Source organism: Akebia trifoliata, chromosome 1 (genome assembly GCF_017979445.1).
Source record: "Akebia trifoliata isolate Shusen 1 chromosome 1, ASM1797944v1, whole genome shotgun sequence".
In the NCBI taxonomy this organism is placed as follows: Eukaryota; Viridiplantae; Streptophyta; class Magnoliopsida; order Ranunculales; family Lardizabalaceae; genus Akebia; species Akebia trifoliata.
The window spans coordinates 9443103-9463955 of record NC_141375.1 but is presented as its reverse complement, the minus strand read 5'-3'; the positions used below and the strand labels follow the sequence as shown (position 1 = coordinate 9463955).

Below are 20853 nucleotides of genomic sequence, written 5' to 3'. Positions count from 1 at the left end.
GGGGTAATACTGAAATTGATTAAAATTCACCTTCAATGAGATGTCTAAGGTTATCATTGTACTTAAGCTCAATCGTCCATTGTCTAGCTAGGGTTGTAAATCCGGTCTGTTAGAACAGACATCAATATCAAGTCAACAGTCCGAAATGACCTCAAAATTTCTCAACATCGCCCAATTGTTCCCTAAAGATCATAGTGCCTCAGTCTTACTGGTTGTAAGCAATATCTCGAGTCCGCAGTCCATAATCAAGCCCGTTGTGGGTACTTGTCTTGAGTTTTCATGAGTCATTTGGGTTAGTTCGAGTCCATTTTTTTTTATCAATCCAGCAAGGTCATGTTTTTTTTAAAGATTGAGTAAACTCTTTTTCTGTTGAGTCAGGTAAATTTGTCAAGTTTATAGAAGTGTCTATTGCCCCATCTGAATAAAAGAAATTTTTGAATACCTCAAACGCATTAACGGATTAACTTCAAGGATAGATTTCTCTTCTGAATAAGAAGATAAGGGTTGGGCTCAACTTTTAATCGAGAAAGTAAAGGTCATTGACCTCGGAACAGAAAATAATTCCTAAAGAGATTCAAGTAGAAACCATCATATCCCTAGAGAAACACGAAGAGATAATGAATTTACTCAGAAATTTCAAAAGACTTGCTCACGTGGTCTGATGAGGACATGTTAGGTGCAAACTTGGGTGTTGTCCGTATGGAGTAGATACTCGCTCCATAAAATGGAAATACCAATGAGATCAAAGAAAACGTTACAAAATGTATCAATGCTGGATTTCTCAACATGGTAGAGCTCCCAGAATATATTACATTCTCATACTAATGAAATGATTGAAGCGAAATTGATCTCTGATAACGGGTCATACTTAAAAGTCGAAATTATTACTCTATGTTCAAAGTTCAAGATTTGGCATCATCTCCCTATCGTCCTTAAATTAGTAGAGCGGTTGAAGCAAGCAACTAATAAGAGTCTCAAAATAACTATTGTGAAAATGTGTCAATCGCACTAGGATTAATCAGAGAAGTTACCATTCACACAATGGGGGTACAGAAATAGTCTTACCAATTGAAAGGGAAGTCCCATATCTCAAGGTCTTGATGGAAAATTAATTGCTAGAAACAGACTAGGTTCGTCATTGGGTATGAAGAACTAAAATAACTTAGAGTTCTGTATCACGTACACGCTTATCAAAGAAGAGTCGCCCGTGCGTTTGATAAAAAGATCAAGGGTCGTCACTTACAAGTCGGGGATTTGGTACTCAAAGAAAATCAGGCACCTATCTTTGACCCTAGAGGAAAGTTCAAACCAAATTGGGGAGGTCCGTTCATCATCAAGGAAATATTACCAGGAAAAGCTATCAGACTTCAAGATCATGATGGAATCGAACTATCAGAGTCAACCAACCTTGACCAGATCAAGCGGTACTACATTTAAGGAGGCCATCTTTAGTCGAATCAATTTTCTTGCTACCCAGTTCAACATATCCTTTCTCAGCCCTTTGTAGCCTTTTTTTCTTTCTCAACCAGATCACCCAACCTAGGGTAGGGAAAATTCGAACTACATTTTGGTCTGATCCCAAAATTCTGGGGTACATAGGCAACCTAAGAAGTTACTACTTCAGGCCCGACCACATCAAAATGAAAAAATAGATTCCCTTAAAAAATTCAAAAAAAGAATATTGTCAAAGTGGGGAAGAAAATTCAAAAAAAAAATTCATAATAATAATTTTAAAAAAATGCCACACAAGGGGCATTCTGGCTTTTTAGCCTCAAAATCCCTTTCTTTTTATACCAAGTCCTAAGCTTACCTATAAAAGTCCTCCTAAGTACTGTGCGAAAAGTTAAGGAAGATAGCAAAACATGATCAGACAACAATTCCATTATAAAAAAAAAAGGTCTGTTAGGTTGAAAATCCCAAAATAGCGACTTAGGAAAAAATTAAGACGAGCTCTCAATGTTGAAAATCCGAAAGGACAACTTTGACAACAATCAGAGCAAAGAAAAAAAAACCTCGCTAGATTGAAAACCTGAAAAGGCGATCTAGGCAAAAGTTAGAGCAACAAAACAAAATAGAAGAAAAGCTAAAAGCGGTACGAGCTGAAACATCAGAAGTCCGAATAATCAAGTTCAATACTTAGCTTAAACCAGGCACAGACTCAAAAGCTACAAGTATCTTGTCTACTATCGATCTGAAAATTCTTATTTCCCCAAGTGAACCAAGGGGAAGAAGGGTGATTCTATGATGAGTCTCAAAAGGAAATATTTTGTTCTTTTGAGCCTGATTCAAAATCTTCAATAAAATAAATTAAAAGTTGGATTTTTATTGCACTTGTGGTAATCAAATATTTCAAACCTTCATACAAGGGGCATTTTCTTTTTCCTCTAAATATGTAGTTTCCCCCTTATACTAGGGGCATTTTTTTTCTTACATGATGTGTTCAATTATTTCCAATGCCATATTTGTTATCAAACCAAGGGCATTTTGTCGAGGGTTTTCTCGGAATTATGCTTAGTAACCGCAAAGGGTTTTTTCAGAATTATGCTCAGTTACCGTAGAGGGTTTTCTCAGAATTATGCTTACTAACCGCCGAGGGTTTCTCGAAATTATGCTCAGATACCATCGAGGGTTTCTTGGAATTATGCTCAGTTACCGTCGAGGGTTTTCTTGGAATTATGCTCAGATACCACCGAGGGTTTCTCGGAATTATGCTCAGTTACCGCTGAGGGTTTTCTCGGAATTATACTCAGTTTATGCTCAAATTATGCTCAGATTATGTTCAGTTATGATCAGTTTATGCTCGGTCTATGCTCAGTTTATGCTCAGTCTATGCCCAGCTTATGCTCAAATTATGCTCAGTTTATGCTCAATTTATATTCACTTTGTGCTCAGATTTTACTCAAACTCTTTGAAATTTTTACTCAGTTTCACACAACACACTCACATTTGCACTTTTTAGTCAAGGAGAATTTTCTAAAATTTAAGGATCTGACACTATCAGTGAGAGTTCTCGCTCGATGACCTGACAACCTTTTAGTTCAGGGAGAGTTTTACACTCAAGGATCTGAACATCCCGACGAATTGCTAAATTAGGCTGCAAAATGAACTGTCACTAGCTTTGGCATTCAGATATCGTACTATCTACCAAAATAGATTTGCTATCTAGTTTGCTTCAACCCTCTGCCAAAGAGAGACATCTGTAGACACCTCATTTTTGCACTTGCCTGATTAATCAACTCGTTAACCCGATCGCAACGGTTCCCAATGATGGATGTTTATTCCAATGATTTATGTTGTTACCAGATATGTTTCAGAAATCCGGATGAGGTATCTCGAACTAACAAAACTGTAGAAATCACGCTACGCTAGGAAAATATAACCCAAAAAATATAGAAATCATCATTTTTCAAATAAAAAGAATCTTTAAGATAAAAATCACTAAAAAATGATCAAATTACTAAAATACCCCTAACCTCCCTAAAGCCTACATTACGCTTACGAAAATCCTTTCAAATACATAAAACAACTAATCGAAATCAAATAAATTATTTCGCCAATTTTCACAAAATTTGATAAAATTACAAAAATGCCCCTCATAAAATTCACGACCATTCCATAAATAACACAAACCAATATTCACATTGAATTCCTTACGAAAATTCGATTCTAAAACATCCTGGAACATCAAAAATCGACTTGAAACGCGAAAGTTCTCTTCAGGGGCAAAACTGTAATTTTTCAATTAAAATTTTTTTAAATTTTGAAATTAATAGATAAAAAAATAAAATAATGTAAAGTGAAACATTAATAAAATTAATTTAAAATTTTGAATCAAAAAAATCGATCAATCAAGCTCTCAGGCAAAATTGTTAATGGTTACCCAGATATTTATTCAAGGACCCCTCCATCTGGGGGCCTAAAGAATTAAAGATATAATAAAGGAGGGTTTTCCAAAAAATTAAAGTCAATCAAGTAAGACTAAAGTCAAGATCTTAAAGTCAATCAAGTAAGACTAAAGTCAAGATATTAAAGTCAACCAAGTAAGACTAAAGTCAAAATCTTAAAGTCAATCAAATGAGACAAAAAGTCAAAACCCTAATAAAATTCTAATTAAATAATAACTCTCTTTAATAGAATTCTAACTAAATAATAACTCTATTTAAAACAATTATAAATAAACAATAACTCTCTCTAAAAGAATTATAATTACACATTAACTCTATCTAAAAGGCACTTTAAAAAATCTATAAATAGGGGTCCCTACAACTTATTTTCGTATCCAAAAATAAACCCTAAGAGAAGTACGTCAAAAAGCTTCCCTAGCCTCCCATAAACCCTAATTTTGAAGTCCCAACTCCTTACCTAACATCCATACTTCAACTTTAGCTCAAAAAACACCTAGAAGCTCTTCAAAAATACCTAGAAATCTACAAAAAAAATTTGAAGAATCTAGATCTAAGAAAGAGATATCTTGCCTCGGGGATCAGAAATCAGATCCGGAGACAAAACGAAGCGAGGAGTATTGTACAACGAGCTGCTCTATCAGATCTGAGGGAACAAGACCGTTGTCTTCGAAATGGTATACATATTTCTTATTTTTTTATTACTTAGGTCTTTTAACAATATAGTTTATTTGGAAATTAGTAGAGATCGGTGTTTGCCGGGCGGGGTTGGTACCTAATACCTTCCAACCCCGTAATGTGATCCCCGAACTCAGTATTTTCTGTAGTAGATTAGTTGATTTATCCGTTTAGAGTCCAAGTTCGGTTCCTAGATCGTAATAACTAAGTGGCAACTCCCAAACCTCAAAGGTCAAAAGCGGATCCGCGCACCCCGCGGATTGAGGGCGCTTTTAAAGGGGGCACATTTTTTGTAAGTTTTTGTTAGAAAAAAATAGAGGAGATGAAGTTGAAGACTTTGATGAGTTACCTCTAACACACTAACACAGTTGAGAGAGAGAGAAAAAGGTTACCTCTTCGTTTTTCAACGAGGTGGCGAGTGGCAAAGTGAGTGAGGGAAACGAACAACAGCTAGGTTTTCTTTAGACTTGAAGAAGAGAAAAATAGCGAATAGAAGAACGAAACTAAGAAAGGGTTTTATATATATTTATAAATTGGTTTGGTTCTATTATACCCCTAATCCAGAATCGAACCAAATCAATCGGACTTTTTTTTTACAATCCGCGCCCAAGCCAAACCATGCTCAATCCGAACCAATCCAATCCAAAATGCTCAGATTGATTCAATTTTCAGATTTACTCAACCCAATGTGCACCCCTAATACAAATCGATCTAAAATAATAAAAAATAATCTTCCAATTAATTCGTTGATTCTCAAAAGAATACCAAACAATTGGACATCAAAATCTTGTTGATTCACACAGAATACTAAGCAATTGAAAAATAAAGAGAAAAATCTCCAAGAAAATAAATTTTATTAATTCCAAAGTTCGTCTCCCATAGTGGAGTTACAATACTATTTATAAAAAAGAGTCTTATTCCTAGAAAACCACAAAAAAGGCAAAAAATAAAAATTATTAAAAATAATTTTAAAAAAACAACTTAACCATGGAAATAGATATTACTCAACTCGAAAAGTAAGTTGGAATCGCGGTGTGTGATTCTGACTTCTATAACGAAAGTTATTAACTAAACAAAACTTTCCTAAAATAGCAAAAGCTTCTAAAAAACTAGAGTAAACGAATGAATCGGGCCCAAAAATGAAAAATTCATAAATTTCTATGGATCTTGAAGATCTCGACATTCCCATTCAAGAATGGGTGTCCTAGGATTATTTTGACTCCGTCAATCGTCCAGGTATGTGGGCCTACTTGCACTGCATCATTCTGCCCGAGTTAAAAGGAACTCGTCCTCAAGTTCATGGCATCAATATTTGACACATATGATCCAATTGCCTTTAAAATCAACTTGTTGTACTTAGCAATTGGACAACAATCTGAAGGATATCCGAATCATAGTTCTTCAGGATATACATCAATAAACTCATCTAATAAAATTTTCACCATAGTTAGGACATAATCAAAATCTATCTCCTCTTGGCCTACTAAAGTCAAACCAAGACACAATGTGACAAGAGAATTGGTGAACTTTTCAAGTGTAGGAAGATTGGAACCCTTGCCGAATTTAGGCTAAAGGTCACCATTACCTTTCTTGAACCAAGAGATCGTGAAAAGATGTGGATGAATTTGAGCACTTATTTGTAATTTTAAAAAAATAATTGAAGAGACGTTCCCAAATCTTATACTATCAATCACCATACTGCAAACTAATTCTTTGTGCATCGTGCATGTTGTGAAAGACATTGTTGGAGAGTGAACAATCATTAGATTAAGATGTAAAGAAACTTGTCGTGGTACTAAAGCCTCTTCCACATATTTGTTAAAAACTTCCTCTTCCTCAATTTCATCATCTTATTCATCATAGATAGGTTTGGAGTGAAAAATACCTTCCGCATTACATGATTTACTATATTTGAAGTCAGTTTTGATCGTAAAAAGTGAACCAACGGACTTCATCAATTCGTATATAACTGCTAATGTAGCATCGAATTGAACCGATTGTCCTCTCCTAGTCATATTGACCAGAATAACAAACTACACGATCGACACAAGCTCTGATACCAATTTATGAAGAGCAAAAAACAATCTTCCAATTAGTTTGGTAATTTTCAAAAGAATAGCGAACAATTGGGCATCAAAAATTTGTTGATTTACACAGAAACAAAACAATTTGAAAAGAAAGTGAAATTCTCTAAAAATATAAATTTTATTAATTCTAAAGTTCGTCTCCTATAGTGGAGTTATAATACTATTTGTAGAAAAGAGTTTTATTCCTAAACACAAAAATGGTTTAAAAAAAAAATAGAAAAATTACTAAAAATGATAAAACAATCTAAGCATAGATATAGATATTGTTTAACTCTATATGTAATGCCGAAATGACGGTGCGTGATTCTAACTTTTATAGCTACAGTTATTAACAAAACAAACTTTCCCAAAATAGCAACAACGTATAAAAAATAGGTAAAACGAATGAATCAGGCCTAAAAACAAAAAGTTCATAGATCACTATAGTTCTTGAAGATCTCATCATTTCCATTTAAAAATAGGCCTCCCACGATTATTATATTTCTATCGCCTGTCCGGGTGGGCCTACTTGCACTGCCTCTCATGTAGCTCAAGAAATCCCAACTCATATTATCGTATGTCTTTTCCGGATCAATTTTACAAACAATCCTAGGCTTTATAGACCTCTCCCTTGAGGTTATTCATTCACAATCAGAACTTCTAGAATAAAATGGCCTTTGATGAAAACACCCTTTTTTCCTGCCCAATCAGCATTGACTTGAATTTTAAAGCTAATAATTTTGCCCTAGCAGCATTGACTTGAGGTTATTCATTCATTCCTTACATGTTTTGGAGTCGATGTTTGTTTAGATCTCAGTTGAAATCAAAATCTTCTGTCGAAACACAGCACAAAACTTTGAATCATGTGAGCCTGACCCTGACCCTGCCTACTTCCATTTCCAACTTTTTAAAATTTTCAGGCAAATACAGTGACTTCCATGCCATCACATCATAGCTTTGCACAGTTATAAATAGTGAGTTAATATAGCGCATGAAGACTTCATAAAGAACATTTCAAATGGAACTCAAGAGGGAATTTGACTATCCAGTTGATGGAATCTTCGACATTTTGATCTATGGTCAGTAAAGATGTGATGAACCATTTAGAATCCCATCATAATTTCATGGGAATTATGAAATTAAATTATTTTTCCCTTTTTCTCGTGCAATTTTTTGAAAAAGAGAGGGTGGAAAGGCTGAAAAATCGCAAACTGCGACAAAGTGAACAGTTGAAATTCCATGCCTTGAATTTTTTCTATGGTCCTTCAACCATGTATAACTATTGATTCATGTTAGAAGATGACCTGTGATACATGCCTTTAAATAATATACAAAACCAACCATCATTTTCTCTGATCAACTAACTTTAATGGTTATATGGCCAGCCCAACTAAATCAGGCCAACTGTTGACTTGGCCAAACATCGTCAAACTGGCTGAATTTTTATAATAATAATAAAAACTCGGGAGGATTTTTTAACACTGCCGCACATCACGCTTGGCTTTCTCAAATGGTTTGGTATAGAATGATCTACTAATATGCACTCCAAACAACAAAAGAAAACCAGGACTGAACAAAGGTCATACATATAAAAGTTAATACAAAGAAATTTACAAAATAGGGTAGTAGGCAAAAGGCATGTTTCACAGGAACATTAATAGAATTCATAAGACTCCCAGAATGTATAACCATAGTACCCTTCGAGTTAACATTTAGAACAGAACCACCATGTTTCTTGTAGAACTGGATTTACTCTTCAATAAGCAGAACAGAAGCTTAAAACACATATTGGTAAGCAGGAAGAGTGGACCTACTACTTGTAGGCATTTACCGAGTCCACCAATGAAGGAAATCCTTACGCCGGTTGATTTTCTTCTGGAGTTGGAGAACTCCATAGAGCAAAGCTTCAGCTGTGGGAGGGCAACCAGGAACATAAATATCAACAGGTACAATCCTGTCACATCCTCGCACAACAGAGTACGAGTAATGGTAGTAACCTCCGCCGTTAGCACAGCTACCCATGGAGATGACCCACCGAGGCTCAGGCATTTGATCATAAACCCTGCAACAAGTTTCAAAGGAGTGTCACAACTCTCTCTCCTTGTGATTTTTGTTTCAATTAAAGAATGAAAATGATGTTTTCAGGGATAAATTTAAGTTGACATGACGGATGCTTTCTTCCAGCATAGGTAAGAAAATCAGATTCCAAAAAAAAAAAATTGGTCTCTTAACATTAAACAAATACAAGTAAACAACTACAAGAGACCAACTTTACAACAAATACATTCATCCAAACGAAGTATGACATATTTTAGCTGTACAGCTAAGAAAACTATTCAGATGGGAACACAGATTGCAGACCGTGCATAAAACAAGTAGACAAACGTCAGAATATCTCAACAGTGCTTGTTCACACACGTGCACAAAAATGTCAAATTGCTTCTTCAATGATATTGGTAGCAAAAATTTTCCCCAATTTTTTTGACTAAAACAGACACCATGTGTAACAACACAGACATGCGTTTCAGCGTCTAACATAAATATGAAGTGTCAAACAGGGGACTTCCAAAAAGCCCCAAACTGACACCTTCGAAAAATTGTATAATAGATATATTTAACTCAGAAGTTTTTACAAAAAATGAAAATAAGAAAAGAAATATAAAAATTTTATACATAATAGAGCAGATTTATACCATAAAATAACAATAGTCACGTTCAACAAATTGATAAATTAGTAAATAGAAAATCAAACACACTAACTCCTTTAAAAGGTCGTGCTCTTTTAATAGAAAAAATAATTATGTGTGTTGACACAAATACGAGTTGAGTCCAACACAGAAAAAAATCCTATATAGTCTAAACCTCCCTAAGTTTTACCAAGAAAGGCATAATTTACTCCCTTGTTATAAAACACAGAGAGAAGAGGAACATACCCCACTTCAATATAAATGTGGATTCTTATCTCTGAAGATGCTACAAATAATCCCCACACCAAGTTATATTATACAGAATTATTAAGTTAAAGAAAAAAATAAAAAATTATGTCAACCCCATCTGTAATACTATATCTCCCCTCAAGCACCGACTAGCCTAAGATATTACCCTAGAAATTTAGTTTCATTGTACTATCAGGGGGTAGCATTAGGGAACTCTTATACATACAATTCCCCCATCATTAGAAAGTCAAAGATAATGCAGACATCATTTGTTACACACCAAAAAGATCTAGAAGAAACACTCCCAACAAATGTGTCATATTTTGTTAGGATCGCCATAGATGATGGCAACCAAGGCAGAGCCAGGATTTTCGCCGGGGGGAGGGGGGAAATAGTTAGGATTAAAGAACTTCAAGATAACAGATTTTGAAAAGAAAATTCAAGTGTTTTTGGTTAGAGGTTGAAGAAAAGGGCATTGAGATCATTTCTCATTAGTCTATGAGAGAAGACCCAAGTTAAGTGCAATTTAGGAACATAGGGTATCTCAAATATTCACCAAAGCATTTATTCCCCTTGACCTTCATCTCCTCTAGTAGATTAATGAGAAATGACTTCATTACCCTTGTCATCAATATGAAATAAAAAATAAAAAACCCTTTGATTTCTTTTCTAAAAACCAATCATCTTCAACCTCTTGGGTAAATTTTTTTATTCTAGACTTCAATCTTAAGATTAATCTACTCTAACCTTTAAATCTAAAGAAAAAGATATGATTTTTGAAGTAATAGATAAAGAGATTGTTTTTACGGAAAATTCTAGGATTTTTTGCAAGGGATTAAGGCAATATTCAAAACGATGGATTGAAGATGAATGAGGTTAAATGGATTAAATTAATTTGATATAGCTGTCAAAGAGCTAGAAAATGATTGGTTTTAAAGAGAAAAATTAGGGTATGTTCGATTGCATGGAAAATCAAAATCTAGATTTCAAACTCCATGGAAAAATGGTAGTGGAAAAATGACTAGGCTGACAAACTTAAATCCATTATTTGATGTTACTTTGGAAAAATATGAGAAAAAAAAAAAAAGATAAGAAGAAGAGAAGGATGAAAAAGATGGGGAAGAAGAGGGGAGGGCATGGTGGGGGCGACCGTAGAGGTAGAGGTAAGGGAGGACATGGTGGCAGTGGAAGTGAGGGAAGAAGAAGAAGAAGAAGAGAGAGGTGGAGGACAAAGAACTCTTCCTCTTGATCTGAAAATTCCTTTTTTGGTTTGGAAATTTTTTCTTCGTGGTTTGAAAATTCTTTTTCGACTTTTGAAATTTCTTCATCTGCTTTGCATGTTCGTCGTGTAAAGATGTCTATGAAAAGACATGAACAAATATAAAATTAAAACCTACTTTAGATTGACAATTAGAGTCGTTCCATTGAGGATTGGGGGACTAATATTCCAAATTTTAAAAAACCCAAGGAAAAAGAGTGTGATTTTGGAAAAAAAACTAAATTTTATCGAAAATAATTAAAACTTAGAAAATTTTGCAATTTGAGAAAACCTATAGAGAATGAATCCACCAAAATAACCTAATTAAATATAATTCTAATATTCAAGTTCTTGTCAGATAACTCAAATCAAGAATCCAACTAAGGATCTTGACTTGGAATAATTTTCATTAAAAACCTTTGTGAAATAGTGTAATTAATTGGCCAAAATTTCCTTCCCTTAAAATATTATATTGCCCAATGATCCTCCATCAAGATGAGCATCTGATATAATTGATTTTATTCCAATAGTAATGGATCACGCCAAGCATGGCAGATAAGGAGAAATAATTGACGAATACTTAAGATCCAATATTGTTGAAGAGAAATTTATTAAAAATATTTAAAAGCATGCAAAAACAAAAATACTAGAATTAAACCTAACTATTTTAATATGATTTCATTAATCTCCTTAGAACGGGAGATTAGCCAAGCATGATCATGGAGCCACAATAGCAAAAATTAAAAAATCACTTAAGGATCAAAGATGAAAAAGGAAAGAAAAGAAGAATTAAAGAGAATCCAAAACTAGGGAGTTTAGGTCTTTTTATAGAGAAAAATTACGGTTGCCTTGGCAACACATTTTCACCCCCAAAACGTCTAAATTGACTTTCTTTTGTCAAAGAGAAATATCTTCTTCTCTCAATTAGGGTTCCAACCTCACTAACCTTACCCTTTTTAGTAACCGAGTAAAAATTACATCTATAAAGGTAAAAACGTGACAAATTTGAAATCTCTAACTTGTCACATGTTTTTAACAAAAAAAAAATGTCTAAATTTGCCTTTAACCGAATCTTTTAACCTACAACTAGGATTTTTTTCATGAAATCATGCATAATAGTTAATTCACCATAATCTACATTTTATTGACTAAATTACATGTATTTTCACGAATTTTGAAGGTCTAATTATATATTTGTTTCTTTAGCAAAAAAAAGTGGAATTGAAGAATCAAAGAATGCAGACCAATGTCAAGGTCAAAGTCAAAGCACGGTCCATGAAATCTAATGGTCACAAATTGACAAAATCAAGTTTTTCTTCACTCTAAATTTGCCACGTCATATCATTTTATCCATAACTTCTAACTCATCAAATTAAGACGAGGCCAGTGAGGTTAGAAAACTAATTCAGAGGAGAACAATTTCATATCGAATGAAAAAGACCAATCTGGACTTTTTCTTGGTAAAAACAAGTGAAAAGTTAGAGTCTCCAAATCTGTCACATTTTATCCTTATAGACATAATTTTTGACTCGATTACTAAAATGGGACCAGATCAATGGGGTTGGAACCCTATTGAAAGAAGATATTTCTATTCCACGAAAGAAAACCAATTCAGACATTTTGGGGGCAAAAACATATTGCCAAAGCAAAGTTTTCTTTATAAAAAGACCTTAACTCCCTAATTTTTAACTCTCTTCGATCCCTCTCTGCTCTCCTCTCCTCTCCTCTCCTGACATTTTTCTCACATTTCTTCATCTTTTAATCTTTAGTTTTGTATTTTAACTTTTCTTGTAATTTTGGAAAAAAAATAAAGATTTTGTTCAAGGAGTTCATCAATAATAAAGATAAGTGTTTTTTTAATTTGTGTTATTGTCTCCATGATCATGCTTGACTAATATCCCATTCTAGGGAGATTAATGAAATCATCTTAAAATAGTTAGGTTTAATTTTAGTATTTTTGTTCTTGCATATACTTTTAAATGTTTTTAATAAATTTCTTTTCAACAACCTTGGATCCTAAGTATTCGTCAATTATTTATCCCTATCTGCCATTTTTGGCATGATCCGTTACTATTGGAATAAAATCAATTATATCGGATGATCATCGTGATGGAGGATCATTGGGCAATACAATATTTTAATGGAATGAAATTTTAACCAATTAATTAGATCTATTTCACAAGAGCTTTTAATGAAAAATATTCTAAGTCAAGATCTTTAGTTGGATTCTTGATTTGAGTTATCTGACAAGAATTTGAATATTAGGATTAAATTTAATTAAGTTATTTTGGTGGATTCATTCTCTCTATGTTTTCTTAAATTGCAAGTTTTTCTTAGTTTTAATTATTTTTTTAAAAATTTAGTTTTTTTTCAAAATCACACGCTTTTCCTTTGATTTTCTAAAATCTAGAATATTTGTCCTTCTTCTTTTGAAATTTCATCTTCTAGATTGCCCATTTCAAAATCACTAGATATCTCAATAGTCTCTCTTTGATTGTTGGAACCTTCATCCTCATCATAACAAGTGATCTTAAGTGATTATAAGGACTCCCTTCTCAATTTTGTTGTTTTCTATCTCATCCTTAGATTTCAAATTAGGTTTCGTTGGATTCTGACTTTATCATTCTCCCTGGATTGAAGTGAAACTCATCCTCGAATTCTTATAGCATGTTGCTCCAATTAATGACATCAATTTATTTTTCTTTTGATTTATCTTCCTTTTTTTGTTACCGTTGCTGCTTGACAATCTCAAGCATGTCCACATGAAGCCATCATTGTGATCCCAATCTCACGAGCATTTGCACAAGCTCTGATAATAACTAATGTAGGAGAGATATGTCGAGACCATTCAAAAATACATATTCCATTGATGAGCAACACCATTACAAGATAAGAAAGATCCAAAGATCTATTACATGATAACAAGAATAAAAGGATAGAAGGGATGGACTAGGGAATGACTCAGCCCAATGATCAAGAGTATCTAGCCTGACAAACAATTTGAAAATCAACTCAACCAGTTGGGGATCCACTCAACCTAAATCATAGAGAATCACTAATGCAGAACATAAATCAAGTCAACGGTCAAGGGTTTCAATGAAAAATTTGTAACTATTTAGGTTTTCACTTAATTGGGACTAGATTTATCGTTTTATCATTCGAGATTATTTTATATTAGTTTTCTTTTTAGATTTGACTTGTTTTAGGACTTTATTTTTATGTTTTTGAACTTATTTCTATGTTTTATTGGCACATGATCTTAGTATAATATTTAGGGGTAGTTTAGTAACTTTAGCTTATCTTTTATTTAAATTTATTAAGATTGAAAAATTAGAAAAGAGAAAATAATGAAAATTAGATTATTTTAGTTTTATGAGGACTCTCAGTTGTTTTTCCTTATTTATAGATTGTATTAGGGTTTAGTGACAGAGAATGAATGGAATAAATAAAATTACAGAAATCTGTGTTTTCTTTTGAATGTTGGTGCATTCAACATGGTTGATGCCATGGAAATCATTGGAGTGATTCTAAGGTAAATATTAATTTTGTTAAGGTAAATCATTGGAAATCATTAGGGTGATTCTATGGTAAATATCAATTTTGATACCATGGAAATCATTGGGATGATTCTAAGGTAAATATCAATTTTTTTTTTAATTTTCATATCCTCTTATCTTCTTTTGTTTATTTGGGCGACAATAGGAAAATGGTTTCCAAAATACCAATTGGCTAAATGTTGTAATTGGAAAACTGTGTTTTACATTTCAACATATAGCCAATTGGTATTTTGAAAACCATTTTCCTACTGTCGTCCAAATCCTTAACCCAATCCTAAACCAATTTCTCTATTTCCCCAAATTTTCTCTTCTTCCCTTACCATCCTGCATCAAATTGCTATCAAAGCCTAGGTTCAGGGTACACACATTAGCAGATTGCGTTGAAGGGAGATAGTATTGGAAGTCAAAACTATATTTTTTTTACCTTCCGGAAAGTCATTCAAAATATTGTGTAGTGATGATTATGAAGAGAACCTAATTTCAACAAGTTTTGTTGAGAAGAGCTTACAAAATACTGAAGATAATAGATTTTGTGGATATTATGAAGATTTTCATTGTTTAGTTTTGTCAAGGAAAGTTCATCAATAATGTCGAGTGTAAGGTGGTTCCTTTAGATGAATGTCATATCATATTGGGACATATACTGAAGATAATAGATTTGGTGGATATTATGGAGATTTTCATTGTTCAGTTCTGTCAAGGAAAGTTCATCAATAATGTCGAGTGTAAGGTGGTTCCTTTAGAGGAATGTCATATCGTATTGGGACATGGTTGGATCTCACATGAACGAATTACTTTTGATGCAGAACAGGGTATTCTACGTGTTACTTCATACAAACAATATCCACTCAAGAAATCGCCGTGGAAGTCAACTCCTATAGTACCATCAATCTAAGAGCAAATTGAAAGAAAGATAGATCAGACATTAACTTCAGAAGTTGGTGTGCCTACAACTCTAGAATCAACGCAAGAACAAGATCATGAAATAGAAAATACATCAAAAGAGCCCAAGGAAGATCTTTTGGAGACAACATCTACTACTTTTGTTCATAATGCAGTTGTTCCATCACTACCTCAAACTGACTTAATCATATCAGACAGGTATAATGAAGACTTTGCTTAGAAAATCACAGTTTGAAATTAATGGTTCAACACAACATCTAGACATGAGGACGAATCTTCGCCAAAAAAGATAAACCACAAATTATCATGATCAATCTCAAGCACTTTAATACTCGAGGACGAGATTTCTCCAACCAAAGAAGAATAATGTAGAACGTAAATCAAGTCAAATGGTCCAGGATTTCGATGAAAAATCTATGACTATTTAGATTTTCACTTAATTGGGTCTAAATTTATCATTTTATCGTTCGAGATTATTTGAGATTAGTTATTTTTTTAGTTTTGAATTGTTTTAGGACTTTATTTTTATGTTTTTAGGCTTATTTCAATGTTTTATTGGCCCGTGGTCTCAATATAATGTTTAGGGGTAGTTTAGTACTTTAGTTTAGCTTTTATTTAAGTTTATTAGGGTTCAAAAATTAGGAAAGAGAAAGTTACGAAAATTAGGTTATTTTATTTGGTATTTTAGCTTTATTAAGACACTTGATTGTTTTTCCTTATTTACAAATTGTATTAGGATTTATTGACATAGAATGAATGGAATAAACAAAACTACAAAAATCTCTATTTTCTTTTGAATGTTGGTGCATTCAACATTATTGACGTCATGAAAATCATTGGGGTGATCATTTTTTCTTTAATCCTCTATCTTCTTTTGTTTATTTGTGAGAGATTAAGAAACCATCAAGAACCCCCATAAACTTTGTTTTCTTGATTTTTCAATAAATCTTGAATTCATGATTCTTGATTTCTTGAAGTCTTGGATTCTTGAATCTTGAAACTTCTTTCTTGATTCTTAAAATCCCTTTCTTGATTCTTAAAACCTACAAACCCCATTTTATTTTACCCTTAATCATTCCCCACTTTCTTTAACCTTTCATTAATCTATTTTCCAAATCTAATCCAATACCCTAAACTTTCCCCTAATTGAAATTTCAAAATGTGGAAATCCGAATACACTAAACCTTCCTCTAATCGTAATTTCAAAATGTTGTAATTAGAAAACTGTGTTTTACATTTCAAAATATAGCCAATTGGTATTTTGGAAACCATTTTCCTATTGTCACCCAAATCCTAAACCAAATTCTCTATTTCCCCAAAATTTCTTTTTGTCCCTCACTGTCTTGCATCAATCACTCCTTTGCAAATAATCTTTTCTTAAAATAACTCAACTCACTATCGTAATCTCAATTTCTACCTTTTGAAAATGAGCCCGTGTCTCCTTCACATAGACTTTTCTTCTAAACCCAACCCAACCACCTACATTTATCAAACTCCCAACTATTTTACATAATTTCAAGGTTTTGAAACTAAATAAACATTTAATCAATTTCTCAAACTATCATCAATTCCTAAGATTCAAAGTCAAACCCATTTTCCTGAAAGAGTGGAATGTCCCTCTATGGGAGTCCTAAATCCTATTACCAAAATGCCCCTTCCTTTGACATTGGTCAACATTGTTTGTTGACTTGCCATTGAGCATTGATTTGGTTGTCTTCAATTCTGAGATCAAATGGATATAGATCAACATCTCGAGATTGGCGATTTGTTTGACCCTCTAGTTGCCCCTCATCATTCTCCCTTGGTTGGGAGAAAATTCGAGCACGAGTTTCAATCTTTTACCCATGGGGTAGCTTGCACATAAAACATTTTTTTTTTTTTTCTTTTGCTTTCTCATTAAAGTTGTTGGTTGATGATTTTGCACATGTCCACCTAAAACTATTTCACAATTCTAGTCCCACAAACGTTTGCACATGTTCTAATACTAAATGATGAGGCTAGCAGAGGATTAGTTCAAACATATAAGATAAAATTCAAACTTTAGTGATGGACAACATCCATTACAAGATGAAGTAGATCCATACATCTATTATAAGATAAAGGAAGGAATGAATAGATCGATAACATATTAGGAATATCACACTAGACTAACAATTTGGAGGTCAACTCAACCCATCGAGAATCCACTCAATCTGAATCATAGAGAATAAAAATGATCTTTCCTCAATGGAAAAAAAAAATGATCTTTTTTCAAAGGAATAATTCACTCATAAATCCAATCACTAATTCTCTACTTATCAAAATGAACCTATGAGCTCTTATTTATAAGACTTTTTTCAATCTCAAATCACATACACTTCTTCCACCCTAAACTAGGATTGGCAATGGATTCAGTACTGGATTAGTACCACACCATTACTGGTCTGAAATCTATAACTTATAATCCAGACCCAATCCTATCTGATCAGATAATTGAATATTTGAACCAACTCTGATCTAGTTAGGATTTTACTCAATTTGATCCAATCTGTGGAGGAAGTTGAAGACGATGGGTTTGGCGTAAGAAAATAAAACTAGGGTCTTTTTGTAGATAGGAGAAGTTGAGGACGATGGTTTTGTAGAGAAAAAATTGAAATTTTCTAAGAGATTAGGGTTGAAACAAATTGTAATTGAGAGAATTTTGAGAGAAAGAGATATTGAGGGGGTGAATCTGAGCAATGTAGTTAAATAGCATATATGACCATGTGCGAACTACATGTATAGTTCGCATATGCGATTTCGCACATCACATATGCAATGGCATATCCTACACACAAAAATTATGATTGTTAGACAATATGCCATCGCATATTGGCAAATAACATATTTTTGGAGTATGCGACTGTAGCACATGCGATTTTCACTTTGAAAATAATATATGCGAATATGTGACCGCATTTCACAACACTGGATCTGAGGAACCTTGAATTTGACAGGAAGATTGGCATCTCAATCATTGCAGTAGATGGTTTGGTGGTCAGGATGTTGGGGTTGGACTCGACTTAGACCAATGGTTTGAGCCAAAGAAGATGGATGCTCGCTCGCCTACATGTTTTTCAACCCTCCTAGAAGGGATCTCGATGACCTAACCATTTCCCATATGCTCATACTCAATCAATTTGGTGGTGGAGATATGCAAAAGAGGAGAAAATACAATTTGGGGAAGAAACATGTTAGGCGTTTTAAAATTGTTAGGAAAAGATATCAAAGAGATCAAAAAACTCACCATTTTTAGAGGGATTTCGGAAGGATGACAGGTTTCAGGAGGAAGAAACATGGAGATATCTCCCATGTAGTCTTCCTCTTCTTCCTTTATTTCTTCGACCAACTCGACCATTTACATAAATATTGCCTTTCTCTTAACTACTACAATTTCCATTAACTTCCTTAGGGAAATTAAATAATAAAAATTTAAAGTTTGGCCTACAAGGATGACCCAAAACTCATGGGGTGAAGCCCAATAAACCTAAATCGTCCCTACTTTAAAAGCCCATTAATCCCAAGCCACCTTCAATCTTTCGAATGACATTGATCACATTCAATTCAAACACAATAAGTTTTTCAATGAAAACAACCAAAATGCCCCTAAAATGCAAAGCCTAGAATTGTGAGCATTGCCATTTTATGGAAAAGACAATAATACACACTAGTGAAGAGAATCCCCTAGGAGATATATGTAGCACATAAAAAAATAAAAAATAAAAAAGGAAAATAGAGTTAGTAACTCAAAAACATACCTCTTGTTGGCCTATTAAAGGGGATCTAGGATATTTCAACCCAAACCATTCAATCAGTACAACATCTAAAAAACTTCAATCAAAATGAGTTTTGACAGTACTTTAGTAAACAAATTTCACATGCAATTCCAACTCATTTCTCCTTCAATTTCATTTCTCATTTCATATATGCTACTCCTAATGTTTCCTACTTGTTTCTCACTTCCTGCATCAACTATAATTCTCTTGTTTGCACAATTTACCACCAACTTAGGGAAAATTAGGCAATTGAAATCCCTAATCTCTACCAACTATTAAACAAGACTACAATTCTCCATAAACCAAAACAAAAAATTCAACAAGTACTAAAATTGCAACATTACTTGCTAACCATGTGGGCCACTTGTTTCCGTTTCCCAATTCATATATGCTCCTCCTAATATTTCCAATTTTTTCTTCATTTCGACCATTGAAAATAATTCTATTACTAGCACATTTACAGTACCAATAACACAAACCCTAGATTTGATCCCACACCGGAATCACACATTTCAAATCCCTAATCTCTAACATATTTAAACCAGAATCTAAGTCTATAAAAACCAAAAAAAGAAAGGGACAGAAAAACAGAAATTGCAAGATCAAAGTTATGTCACCTACTTGGTTTCTCATTTCCTGCAACGATTATAATACTATTACTCGCACAAATTCCCACACTCATTTCCATCTATTAAAACCATTAACACGAACCCTAGATTCGATCTCGCGCCCGAATTAAGTAATTCAAATCACTAACCTCTAACAACTATTAGATAAAAAGTAGGGAAATTGCAAATAATTACTTGCGAAGCGCAGGGGCCATCTTGTTGGTGAGAGTCCCAGCAACGATCATACAATCAGATTGTCTCGGACTGGGCCTGAATATTACACCGAAACGATCAAAATCATAACGAGCAGCACCTGCGTGCATCATCTCCACAGCACAGCAAGCGAGACCGAAGGTCATTGGCCATATAGATCCACGACGAGCCCAGTTCATCAGATCGTCAACCTTCGAGATAACGTACTCTGCCGTCTTTGACAGGCCGGTCGAAGATACCGGTGGTGGAGGACGACTGTACGGTGCTGGCGATGGTGAGGAAGACATGGAGGGGATTGTCGTGTGGATTGATGATGTTGCCCTTATTTGGGATGAAATTAGGGCAAGACGAGATGAAGCCTTGGGAACGAGAGCCATTGATGAAAAATCACAGTGAGAGAGAGAACTTTTTGGTTGTTAACGTTCTTCTTATAATACCGATTTCAGTTCAGAATTTAGAGAGAGAGAGAGATCAGGAATGCTTTTGGTTTTCAACGTACGTCTTATAATACGGCCACGGAAGTCGGTGTTAAAGTGAGTTCCGCAAAGCTGAAGTGACCTCCACGTTGACTTCATTTCACACTTTTCTAACGTGGAGTTGTGCACAAATCGAATCTCTTACTCCCTGATATATGTGTTACAATAGATGATCAGATCAGCGTTACAAAGAATGATTAAGCCCTTATCGGCAAACATATTAAAATAATTGAACAATTTCGGTCATCTTCTCCGATAAAGCTTCCAAGTTTCGATCGTTTTCTCCGATGAAGCTTTTAAGTCTCTGGTTATAGTTTAGTATTGTGTTAACCTAAAAAGACACCGGTGGGGTGCCAGTTAAAGAGCCTTCGACAATGAAGTTAGATTTTAGTTAAATTGCATAACAAGAAAAAGAGAAATATTATAAGAATATTATTTATGGCTTGTGCCTCAACCTTTCAG

General features: G+C 33.9%; 1 protein-coding gene across 1 annotated transcript; it reads right to left on the bottom strand.

The window, feature by feature from the left end:
- Positions 1-8216: 8216 nt before the first annotated feature.
- Positions 8217-20403, bottom strand: LOC147410664 (NADH-ubiquinone oxidoreductase 20 kDa subunit). Its single transcript, XM_086438178.1, has 2 exons — positions 19898-20403; positions 8217-8708 (listed from the first exon to the last, which is right to left on the bottom strand). The coding sequence occupies exons 1-2, from the start codon at positions 20290-20292 to the stop codon at positions 8474-8476; spliced, it is 630 nt and encodes a 209-aa protein (XP_086294304.1). The 5' UTR covers positions 20293-20403; the 3' UTR covers positions 8217-8473.
- Between the last annotated feature and the right edge of the window lie 450 nt (positions 20404-20853).

Bases quoted from the DNA above. Each gene is read 5' to 3' on its own strand.
- LOC147410664 (XM_086438178.1), bottom strand. From the start codon at position 20,292: ATGGCTCTCGTTCCCAAGGCTTCATCTCGTCTTGCCCTAATTTCATCC. The intron at 8,709-19,897 runs GTAATTATTTGC...AACTTGTTGCAG, and splicing joins ATGGCCCCTGCGCTTCGCAA to GGTTTATGATCAAATGCCTG.